The 12952-nt window shown below is 44.2% G+C and overlaps 1 protein-coding gene across 5 annotated transcripts in view; it reads right to left on the bottom strand.

Annotated features, from left to right (window-relative positions):
- Nucleotides 1-12952, bottom strand: part of LOC147107714 (sentrin-specific protease 7) — a 107884-nt gene that overhangs the window by 76964 nt on the left and 17968 nt on the right. For 4 of the 5 annotated variants that reach the window (XM_086006945.1, XM_086006944.1, XM_086006947.1 and 1 more), the window contains exon 4: nucleotides 2851-2973. The exons of the other annotated variant lie outside the window; for it this stretch is intronic. In XM_086006945.1, coding sequence (XP_085863071.1) covers nucleotides 2851-2973 — 123 coding nt within the window. The remainder of the gene's footprint in view (nucleotides 1-2850; nucleotides 2974-12952) is intronic. 5 annotated transcript variants of the gene reach the window in all.

Below are 12952 nucleotides of genomic sequence, written 5' to 3'. Positions count from 1 at the left end.
TGGTGTAGTAGTTTTCGGTGGTGTAGTAGGTTCTTTTGGCAAGGTCGATTCGGCTTGAATGCCAGTGTCGGGTTCATCTGGTTCCAGTATCATCGGATCGGAGGTAGATACTATGGGTATCTCTGCTTCATCATTAGGCGTATAGAGTTGTGGTGTAGGTTGTCCCTTTTCGGATGACTCTATGATCTGGTCAGCATGGCGCCTTATTATGCTTTCTCCAATGTCCACGGTATACATCAGCGGTCCTAGTCGTGTGTAAATAGTTCCAGGCTGCCATTTCTCGGTATGGTAGTCCCGGGCCAAAACTTGTTGACCTATCTGGAAGGTTCTAGTTGGCCTTTCATTCATGCCTTGAAATTGCCGGTTCTCTACGTCCCTTCTGATGTTTGGCTTGATCAAATCCAGCCGGCATCTTAGTCTTCTATTGAAAAACATCATGGCGGGAGTTTGGTTTGTAACCACGTGTTGCATTCCTGTACGCAAACAAGAAGTTATCTACCTTATGTTGTAGATTTATGTCTTCATTACCCATGGCCTTTATGGCCTTCTTGAAGGTCTGGACAAACCGTTCAGCTAATCCATTGGTGGCGGGATGGTATGGGGCGGACGTGTAGTGCTTAACCCCATTGTTTTTTTTAAGAACTTCCTGAATTCTTCGGACACAAATTGCGGTCCATTATCAGAACAGATCTGTTCAGGCAGCCCATTCCTGGCAAATATGGTCCTTAATACTGTGATGGTTTTTTCCATGGTGGTGGAGGACATCTTTATTACATCCGGCCACTTGGAGTGTGCATCAACCGCGATTAAGAACATTGAGTCCATAAATGGACCAGCAAAGTCGATATGTACCCTTTGCCATGGAGATGAGGGCCACTCCCATGGATGTAGAGGGGCTTGTGGCGGGGCGTTTTGGACCTTCTGGCATCCTAGACACCTCTTGGTCATTTCTTCGATGTCTCCATCGATACCTGGCCACCACACAAACGCTCTGGCTAGGTTCTTCATTTTCACTCCACCCAGATGCCCCTCGTGAAGCTCCTTTAGCACTTTATCCTGGAGTTTGGGTGGAATCACCACTCTGGATCCACACATCAAGGTTCCTCGGCACACTGACAGCTGTTCTCTTCCTTGCGAGAATGCTGGCAACAGTGGTTCGCCATGTGCTGGCCATCCTTTCACCGTTAAATCATAGACTCGAGAGAGAGTCGGGTCATTTCTCATTTCCTTTTCAAATGGTAGAATTTGTTATTGGTAGACATTCCACTATGGTTGAGTGGAACATCTCCACTGGGTCCACTGTAGGTGCCTCTTCTACCGCTGGCAATGGTAGGCGCGATAAATCAAAAATGGCACCTCCCGCACTTTCCTTTCTTCCCTGCCGAGAAAAAAATGGCGCCTCCCGCGCTTTCCCGCCGCTGCTGACAACGCTGTTCTCCGCAGTTTTTATTTACACAGATATTTTTAATAGTTGGAGACTCGTTCCCGCCGGACTCTCTGGGATTTTTCCCTCCCTCTGCTTGGTCTGAACGCCGACCTGCTTTGCAGCGCCGGTCGTCTCCCGAGTGCTCCACCCTCCGTCTCTGTTTGCCTCCTCCTTCCGACTCGCTGCTCGGCCCCGCTGCAGAGCCACCCGATCGAGCCCCAGCCCGCCGCCCAGGAAGGATTAGTGCAGTACCTGCCACCAGCCCGGCTAGCTGGTGAAACCACAGTTTTTTTTGTTTTTTTTTTCCTTCGACCTTTGTCTGAGGAATCGATCTCCTTGAGGTGCTGCCGAATTGCAGGCAAGTCCGTTTCCAATTCGTCGCTACTGTTGTATCAGTGTATTAATGGAGACACGGAATGCAGGAGTTGGTTTACCAGGTGTTTACTGAACAAAGTCTGGAGGTGAACTAAAAGATACAAGACACTATACAGGCTTATATACCCGAGTGGTCACTACCGGTATTACAGTACACAGGGGCTCTTAAAGGTACATACACTACCACTATTGTGTTCAGTCTAGATACCAAGGTGGAATCTTATAGAGAAGTCTCAAGGAGTTTAACTACTCAGTAGGTAAGTGCACCAAATTATGTAGTAGTGAGCCACATAGACCAGCAGGTTTCAGGCTCAATCTCTGGTTTGTGCCAACTAGCTGGTATCAGCCACACAATAATGAGGCTCTACAGTTGTCCTCAGCCTAGACCTGGGGGAGAATGGGGTGATTGGAGGATAGAGAAATGAAGGCTTCCCTCTCAATCACAATGCAGTGATTTCAGGTGGAAAGCATATATGTGGACATCAAGCAAGAACAGGATTGGGCAGCCCAACAGCCATATCTCTGGTTAACATTCACTCTCAATGCTCACACAGGGTACGGTAGCATAGTGGTTATGTGACTGGACTAATAATCTGGAGATGCAAGTTCAAATCCCAACATGGCAGTTTGTGAATTAAATAAACCTGGAATAAAAAGCTGGTAGCAGTAATGATGACCATGAATCAATTGGATTGTCATAAAAACCTAACTGGTTCACTAATGTCCTTCAGGGAAAGAAACCTGCCGGCCTTACCCGGTCTGGCCTATATGTGACTCCAGACCCACAGCAATGTGGTTGATTCGTAATTGCCCTCTGACATGGCCTAGTAAACCACTCAATTGTCACCACCACCTTCTCAAGGGCAATTAGGGATGGACAATAAATGCTGGCCTTGGCAGCGATGCCCACATCCCATAAGCGAACAAATAAAATATGAAGATTAGGCTCTTGGACAAGGTACCAGTGCATTCATTACCTCCTTCCAGGTAATGAGTGGAGGAAGGTAGAAAAAGAATTTGATTGATTATGAAATTCCACTTCAACTCACATGAGGAGATGTTTTTAAATTTTCAATTCTTGAATCAGTAAGTCGGGATAGAGGAGAATGCGTCTCCACATTGTCCACCTCGGAGATCTTTTTCTTCTTTGGAATTTTAAATTTGCCCCCAGACTAGAAAGAGAAGAAAAGTATGATGCAACGCTGAAGTAAAACTTTTAAATTAGAATGCCAAGATTCTTCATCTAATTATTTAAAATTTCAAAATAAAACATCCATTAATTTGGAATTCAAAAAACACATTCGTTTGGAATGTCAAAGTACAAACTAACTACACTATGCTGTAAAATATTTAAGAAATTCGTTATGTGGCAGAACAATTTATATATACACATACACCAATATTTTACAAATATAATGAATGAAAACATTACTTTACAGTATAACAAGTGAATAATCTTAACAATATCAGCCATGAGTCAGGCCAGTAAGGGTCACCTCTGCAATTTCAAACTTTGGATCACTCTTCAAAGTACACAAAGTTTCAGGAGCAGGTTGGTAGCCCATCACAATGCAGAGTCTAATAAATCATTTGTTCACAAGACCTTCAGGCATGAGTGAATTGTAAGGATATGGAACTATGTTGGGAGGAAAAGCAAAGAAGCCAACATATACCATTGTACTATTCCAGAATGCTGAGAAGCAAACTAATGCTTACAGATTCCAATCACAACTGCTCCAGCACAACAAGACCAAAAGAGCCAAACCTTCACAACAGGATGGAGGGAAAACTGGGAGAGGTTACACATCTCCTAGTGACTGATTGCAGACCAACAATGTTTGAAGCATCTTTAACTGGTGTTGTGGAGAGGCAATATCACTTTCTTTTGTTCTTGGGATGTGGGAGACGATGATAAGGCAGCATTTATTGCCCAACCAGTTGCCCCTAGAGTCAACCACGTAGTTGGGTTTTTGCAACAATCTAGTAGCTTTCATGGTCATTTTTTCTACTGGTGCCAGCCCACAAATATTAAATTCAATTTTTGAACTTGCCAGGGTGGGATTTGAACTCATAACCTCAGGGTTGATAGACCAGTACTATTATTGCTAGGCCACTGTATCCATACACATAATCACAATCCTTAGAAAAAGGTACCTGGTGTGGGATAGAAACTGAACACTGGCCAATAGCAGAAAAACCACAATAATGTAAGAGGTATCATGGTCAGAGATGAAAATAGATGACAAGGATGAAGAATAGAGGAGAAAAAGAAATACTGGCCATATGTGGCCAGACTGAATGATCCCACCAAAAGGCATGACTAGAGGAAGACTAACCTTCACCCCATCTCACTTGACAAAGTAGAAATATATATAAATAAAGGATTTATGGAGGAATCCTACATAAGATTTCACTTCCAGAAATCTCAAACGCTCATAAAATAAATGATTCTCTTGCTTTAAAAATAAAGTCGAAAGAGGGTATATGTAGAGGGGAGAGCGAGGGGCAATAACAGCAGTCCACCACAGGTCAACTTGAATCCCACAGTGCCAGGATATGAATAATTATCAACAACAACTTCTTGCATTTATATAGCGTCTTTAACATAGTAAAACATCTCAAAGCACTTCACAGGAGAGTTATCAAACAATATTTGACACTGAGCCATACAAGATATTAGGACAGCTGAGCTTGGTCAAAGGTGTAGGTTTTAAGGAGGTGCGAGAGATAGCGAGGCGGAGGGGTTACGGGAGGGAATTCCAGAGCTTAGGGCCTAGGTAGCTGAAAGCACGGCCGCCAATGGTCAGAAGGAAAGGTCATCAACCTGAAACATTAACTCTGTTTCTCTCTTCACAGATGCTGCCTGACCTGCTGAGTTTCTCCAGCATTTTCTGTTTTTATTTGAGTCTCACACTATCTAGGTTCAGAATATTCAACAACAGGGAAACAAATAGCTTACTCAATCTCTACAGTCACGAGGGAATCCAACTCTTTCCATGACTGCACAAGCTTCACACAAGTATCTAGGGGACCTATTAATTGTGTGGATTCGAAATCCCTTATCTTCTCCTTTACAAATGTTTAGGCGGTTTCTCTCTTGAGGCACAAGATATAGTTCGTCGCATTATCCCATAAAAAAAAGTATACATTTCTTCTAAAAAACAAAGATTGCTTAAGACAAATTGCTGAGAGGAGACAGCATTGGCTCAACTTCCTAGGTAAGCCTGACTGAATCACCAATGCCTGGGAACATTTCTTTGCTAAACTGGACTGGAGAAAGCAAAAGAGCTATTTCAGACTTGGAGCAAAAACTTTCCAGATTGACTTCTAAGTAGTCCTGGCAGCAGTGGCTGGAATTCACTATAGGCAAGGGTTATCAATCAGACCGAGTGCAGTTTCAACAGAGTGCTGCGAGTTGGGCGAGTCAAAGTTAGGTGAGGAGTGGAAGGAGGAGCTCCCTTACTTTGCCTTTGTTTTTCCTAACTTTTCACCCTGTAGGAAGAGGCCGGTGTCGGGAGCAGCAGGTGAGTATTTAAACTCACTTTCACGGGCTTTTTCTCAAAAGGCAGGTCAATCGCGCAGACCAGCGGCGGCGTTCCAGAGCCACACCACAATTCAAAAAGTGACGCAGGCAAGAGGAAGCAGCTGATTGGGTGAGTATGACCAGGTGAATATTTATACTACGCTATAGTTTGACAGTTAAGGTTAATAGCTTATAAAGTTTAGAAGGTCTTAATTTTTGTGGTTATAGTTTCTAAGGTCTCTGTTGTGTAGCGGGGACTGCTGTTAAACAAGGGCCCTTGAGTATATCATTTAATTGTAGTGAAATTGGTGGGATTGATTTGATTTAAATTAATTAAAGGGTAAGTCATGGCAGTACAGCTCAGCCCCGTGGCATGTTCCTCCTGCACTATGTGGGAAATCAGGGACACTTCCTGTGTCCCTGACAACCATGTGTGTGGGAAGTGTATCCAGCTGCAGTTACTGACAGACCGCATTGCGGCGCTGGAGCTGCGAATGGATACATACTGGAGCATTCGCGATGCTGAGGATGTCGTGGATATCACGTTTAATCAGTTGGTCACACCGCAGGTAAAGGCTACATAGGCAGGAAGGGAATGGGTGACCGCCAGGCAGGTAGTGCAGGGGTCCCCTGTGGCCATCTCTCAAACAGATATACCAATTTGGATATTGTTGAGGGAGATGGCTTATTGGGGGAAGGCAGCAGCAGCTAACTTCCTGGCACCGTGGGTGGTTCTGCTGCACAGGATGGGAGGAAAAAGAACGGGAGAGCTATAGTGATAGGGGATTCTATTGTAAGGGGAATAGATAGGCGTTTCTGCGGCCGCAAACGAGACTCCAGGATGGTATGTTACCTTCCTGGTACAAGGGTCAAGGATGTCTCGGAGCGGCTGCAGAGCATTCTGGAGGGGGAGGGTGAACAGACAGTTGTCGTGGTGCATATAGGTACCAACGATATAGGTAAAAACCGGGATGAGGTCCTAAAAGCTGAATATAGGGAGTTAGGAGGTAAATTAAAAAATTGGACCTCAAAGGTAGTAATCTCAGGATTGCTACCAGCACCACGTGCTAGTCAGAGTAGAAATAGAAGGATATTTCAGATGAATACGTGGCTAGAGGAATGGTGCAAGGGGGAGGGATTCAAATTCCTGGGACATTGGAACCGGTTCTGGGGGAAGTGGGACCAGCACAAACTGGACGGTTTGCAGCTGAGCAGGACCGGGACCGATGTCCTAGGGGGGAGTGTTTGCTAGTGCTGTTGGGGAGGGTTTAAACTAAAGTGGCAGGGGGTTGGGAACCTGTGCAGGGAGACAGAGGAAAGGGAAGCAAGGATAGAAGCAAAAGACAGGAAGGAGAAAAGCAAAAGTGGCAGTCAGAGAAATCAAGGGTGTAAATCAAACATGGCCACAGTAAATAATAATTCTAAAAGGTCTAAGAGTGTTAAAAAAACAAGCCTCAAGGCTTTGTGTCTTAATGCAAGGAGCATTCGTAATAAGGTGGATGAATTAGCTGCACAAATAGATGTACAGGAAACTTTGTTATATCCGGCACCGACGGGACCGAGCTGTTGCCGATCTATCAAAACTGCCGGACATACAAAGTTAATGTTGAAGCATACGGAGATTTTCATCTCCGTATCTGACAACAAACACTGTTGCTTAGCAACAACTTCAAACAGTCGGCCCGTACCTTGGAAGCATCTCTGTAGCTTAGCAACAGCTTCAGAGAGACTTTCCAAAGCCTGACTGTTGGAAAAAAAAAAGCCACAAGAAGAAAAACAACCTAACAGAACGGCTCCTGATTTCTGCCGGTAGATCGAGGTTTCCAGACATACAACCTCCGGATAAACCAAAGTCTCCTGTAAACAGATATGATATAATTGGGATTACGGAGACATGGCTCCAGGGTGACCAAGGCTGGGAATTCAACATCCAGGGGTATTCAATATTCAGGAAAGACAGGTAAAAAGGAAAAGGAGGTGGGGTAGCATTGCTGGTTAAAGAGGAGATTAACACAATAGTAAGGAAGGATATTAGCTCTGATGATGTGGAATCTGTATGGGTAGAGCTGAGAAATACCAAGGGGCAAAAAACGTTAGTGGGAGTTGTATGCAGACCCCCAAACAGTAATGCTGAGGTTGGGGATGGCATTAAACAGGAAATTAGAGATGCGTGCAATAAGGGCACAGCAGGTATCATGGGTGACTTTAATCTACATATAGATTGGACTAACCAAATTAGTAACAATACTGTGGAGGAGGAATTCCTGGAGTGTATATGGTTTCCTGGACCAATATGTCGAGGAACCAACCAGAGATCAGGCCATCTTAGACTGGATATTATGTAATGAGAAAGGATTAATTAGCAATCTTGTTGTGCGAAGCAAAGAGTTGGAATAAACGGGTCTTTCTCCGAGTGGCAGGCAGTGACTAGTGGAGTACCGCAGGGATCGGTGCTAGGACTCCAGCTATTCACAATATATATTAATGATCTAGACGAGGGAACTAGATGTAATATCTCCAAGTTTGCAGACGACACAAAGCTGGGTGGGCATGTGTGCTGTGAGGAGGATGCCGAGAAACTCCAGTATGATTTGGATAGGTTGGGTGATTATACTGCGTCTGCCATGCATCTGCCCAATGTGGATAAATGCGAGGTTATCCACATTGGTGGCAAAAACAGGAAGGCAGATTATTATCTGAACGGCAATAAATTGGGAGAAGGGGAAGTGCAACGAGACCTGGGTGTCCTTGTGCACCAGTCGCTGAAGGTAAGCATGCAGGTGCAGCAGGCGGTTAAGAAGGCAAAAGGTATGTTGGCCTTCATAGCGAGAGGATTCGAGTACAAGAGCAAGGATGTCTTGCTGCAGTTGTACAGGGCCTTGGTGAGACCACATCTTGAGTATTGTGTGCAGTTTTGGTCACCTTATCTGAGGAAGGATGTTCTTGCCATGGAGGGAGTGCAGCTAAGATTCACCAGACTGATACCTGGGATGGCAGGAATGACGTATGAGGAGAGATTGGGTCGATTGGGCTTATATTCGCTGGAGTTTAGAAGAATGAGAGGTGATCGCATTGAAACTTATAAAATTCTAACAGGACTAGACGCAGGAAGGATGTTCCCGATGGCGGGAGGGTCCAGAACCAGGGGTCACAGTCTAAGGATAAGGGGTAAGCCATTTAGGACAGCGATGAGGAGGAATTTCTTCACCCAGAGAGTGGTGAACCTGTGGAATTCTCTACCACAGAAGGCAGTTGAGGCCAATTCATTAAATATATTCAAGAAGGAGTTAGATATATTTCTTAAGGCTAAAGGGATCAAGGGATATGGGGAGAAAGCAGGGACAGGGTACTGAATTTGGATGATCAGCCATGATCACATTGAATGGCAGAGCAGGCTCGAGGGGCCGAATGGCCTACTCCTGCGCCTATCTTCTATGTTTCTATATATCATAGTATGCTCTGATGTAATATAATAAAATAAAAACAGAAAATGCTAGAACTATGCAGCAGGTCAGGCAGCATCTGTGGAGAGAGAAACAAAATTAACATTTCAGGTCGATAGCCTTTCATCAGAACTGGAAAAAGTTAAGATGTAACAGGTTTTATGCAAGTACAGAGGCAGGAAAGGCAGGTAGGGGGTGGGGAAGAGGAAAGAACAAAAGGGAAGGTTTGTGATAGGGTGCAAGGCAGGAGAGATTAAATTATAAATGGGGTGATGGTGCAAGGCAAAATGGAATGGTAATGGGACAAGTAAAGAAATAAAAGATGGGTCTAGAGGTGTAAATGGGAATAGCTTTGTGGAATACCTCCGTTCAGTCCGCAAGCATGAATCACAGAAACCCCACAGTGCAGATAGAGGCCATTTCGGCCCATCGAGCCTGCACAGACACATATCCCACCCGATCCCCGTAACCCCTACACCAACACATATCCCACCCTATCCCCGTAACCCCACGTATTTAATCCCCCTAACACTAAGGGTCAATTTATCATAGCCAATCAACCTAACCCGCACATCTTTGGACTGTGGGAGGAAACCGGAGCACCCGGAGAAAACCCACGCAAACACGGGGAGAATGTGCAAACTCCACACAGACAGTCGCCCGAGGCCGGATTCGAACCCGGGTCCCTGGTGCTGTGAGGCAACAGTGCTAACCACTATGCCACCGTGCTGCCCTGAGCTTCCAGTCGCCTGTCATTTTAATTCTTCGCCCTACTCCCAACCTCAAAGGAAGCTTGAAAAACAGCATTTCATCTTTTGATGAGGCAGTTTAAAGCCTTCCAGTGTTAGAAATTAGGGGTATCTAAAATGTATATCGTTGTGCAAATGAAATTGTGACACGAATGATACTGTGTTTAGATGATTGTATCAGAACTTGAGACAAAAGTCCCTTTAGACTAGTATTAGAATAACTGGATAGATGCTTAGAATTTGCTTATGTTTTTAATTCCCTGCGGATGTTATAACATTCTGCACCGTGATGGTCATATATGACCTTGTTCCCAGGTTAGCTATCTGCTGTTTGTAAGTTAGGACTTCAACTTTTGTTTAATGTATCATTAATTTGACCAACTAAGGCCCAACGCCCATGTTTCTTCCATTACTGTTAATAACCATATTATAATGCTAAGTTAGGATTTTGACTTTGTTTAATAAAACTACTTTAAACTACTGTAAGTTAACCAGTGTATGAGAATAGAATAGATGATACCTTTGGGAATTTAATGATTCATTCCATGGTACAATAGTCTGATAATGGAATGAAATAGTTAGTTTTGCACAGCTAATTGAACAGCTTGAACATAAATAACTGATAACAAGCAGCTACAAATATCTGAAGGCCAAGAATGGCATGTCTGACTCCAAACTTGGGAGGATAAGAAGGAAAGATAAGAGGAATTCAGAAGACTGGGCCTTCAGAGTGTATAAACAGGAAAGACATGTGAGGGAAGAGCATGAGACCCCTTAGGTGAAGATTTTCATCTGAAAGTTAAGACAAAGAACTCGACATACCATTGGGCACCTTGGTTTAAGACGAGCCCCTACAAGTTAAATGGTCTTGTTAATATTCCATCCCAGGCCCACCCCTAAAAAAGGGTGTAAGAGCAAGACCCGAAAAGCCTTAGCACAGACGGTGAAGTGGAGCGCTTCCAAGAGTGATCAATGGTCTAACACTCTCCCGAGGGTGGACCCATGCTGACCCTAGTTTAACATTCTTGGCGGTTCTAGAAAAGAGGAAGGGGGAAAAAGGCTGTAAGCCGAAGAACTGTTCGTGCATGCCAGCCATCTGTCCGATTGGGACCAGTACCAGCTGCTTGTCACGGTTGTATATTTTTGCTGTATAACTAGTGTGTTATATTCTGTCTTAAACTCCGATTAAAGGCAATATACCCACCATATTGGTTTGCACTCGATCCTGATTATTTGAAAGACTAATATCAACAAATTGGCTAATCTCAACACCAGAGTCCAGAAGGCTATAAAGTGCCTCATCAAAAGATGAGGTGCTGTTAACAATTTCAGATCACAACCACTGCCCCCATTCTTTTCTACGGCAGCTATTGGTAATGATTCTGCCATTTCCATTTACACCTTCTCTAGAGCCATCTTTTGTCTTTTACTTGTCCCATTAGCATCCCCTTTTGCTTTGCACCATCATCCCTTTTGTAATATAACCTCTCCTGCTTTCCACCCCGTCACAGACTTTCCCTTTTGTCTTTCCTCCCCTCCTGCCTTTCCCTGCCTCTGTACTTGCTTAAAACCTGTTACCTCTCTAACTTTTTCCAGTTCTGATGACAGGTCATCGACCCGAAACATTAACTCTATTTTTCTCTCCACAGATGCTGCCTGACCTGCTGAGTATTTCCAGCATTTTCTGTTGTTATTTCACATTTCCAGCATCCACAGTATTTTGCTTTTGGAATAGTGTGCTCTAACTCCACTTACAGTTGTGGTAGCGTTATAAACCGTGGGAGTTTCTAGGACCTTTCCCTATTAAGACAAACATTCTGAAATATAGAGAGAGTCAATTAGGAAGGCAAATGGCATGTTGGCCTTTATTGCAAAGGGGTTGGAGTACAAGAGTAAGGATGTCTTACTACAATTGTACAAGACTTTGGCGAGACCACACCTGGAGTACTGTGCACAGTTTTGGTCTCCTTATCTGAGGAAGGACATACTTGCCTTAGAGGCATTGCAATGAAGGTTCACTAGATTGATCCCTGGGATGAGAGGGTTATCCTACGAGGAGAGATTGAGCCTATACGCTCTGGCATTTAGAAGAGTGAGAGGTGATCTCATTGAAACATACAAGATTCTGAGGGGGGTTGACAGGGTCGATGCTGAGAGGTTGTTTCCCCTGGCTGGAGAGTCTAGAACTAGGGGGGCATAGTCTCAGGATAAGGGGTCGGCCATTTAAGACTGAGATGAGGAGGAACTTCTTCACTCAGAGGGTTGTGAATCTTTGGCATTTTCTATCCAAAGGGCTGTGGATGCTGAGTCGGTGAGTATATTCAAGGCCGAGATAGATAGATTTTTGGACTCATGGGGAATCAAGGGATGAAGATCGGGCGGGAAAGTGGAATTAAGGTCAAAGATCAGCCGTGATCTTCTTGAATGGCGAAGCAGGATCGAAGGGCCGTATGGCCTACTCCTGCTCCTAATTCATATGTTCTTACGAGTCCTTCATCTGTCACTAGACATAACTTACAACATCTTTAATATAGTGAAGGCCCAAGGAAGGTTTGAAAAACCAAACTTAAACACATTATAATCATGAGGAGCTCATCAGAGCCTACCACAAAGGGAAGGAATTTATTTTGGTAGGAAAAATAGAAAAGCAGAGTATTTTTTAAATGGTGAGAGATTGGGAAATGTTGGTGTTCAGAGGGACCTGGGTGTCCTTGTACACGAATCACTGAAAGTTAACAGGCAGGTACAGCAAGCCATTAGGAAAGCAAATGGTATTTTGGCCTTTATTACAAGAGGATTTGAGTATAAGAGTAAAGACGTCTCACTGCAATTATATAGGGCCCTGGTGAGACCACAACTGGAGTATTGTGTACTGTTTTGGTCTCCTTACCCAAAGAAGGACATACTTGCCATAGAGGGAGTGCAACAAAGGTTCACCAGACTGGTTCCTGGGATGGTGGGATTGTCCTATGAGGAGAGATTGCCCTATGAGTAGACTAGGCCTATATTCTCCAGAGTTTAGAAGAATGAGGTGATCTCATCGAAACATACAAAATTCTTACAGGCTCGACAGGGTAGATGCAGGGAGACCATTTCTCCTGGCTGGGGAGTCTAGAACCAGGGGTCACAGTCTCAGAATAAGGGGTCGGCAATTTAGGACTGAGATGAGGAGAAATTTCTTCACGATGGTGAATCTTTGGAATTCTCTACCCCAGAGAGCTGTGTCGTTGAGCATATTCAAGACAGAGATTGATAGATTTTTGGATATTAAGGGAATCAAGGGATATGGGGATAGTGCAGGAAAGTGGAGTTGAGGTAGAAGATCAGCCATGATCTTATTAAATGGCGGAGAAGGCTCGAGGGGCCGAAAGGCCTACTCCTATTTCTTATGTTATGTTCTCATTTAAGTACATCATTTAAAAAAAAGACAATTTAG

This window comes from Somniosus microcephalus, chromosome 14 (assembly GCF_052327205.1).
Source record: "Somniosus microcephalus isolate GS21.2 chromosome 14, FLI_Smic_1.0, whole genome shotgun sequence".
In the NCBI taxonomy this organism is placed as follows: Eukaryota; Metazoa; Chordata; class Chondrichthyes; order Squaliformes; family Somniosidae; genus Somniosus; species Somniosus microcephalus.
Note: the sequence above shows the minus strand (reverse complement) of the source record. Positions and strands in the feature narration are given on the sequence as shown.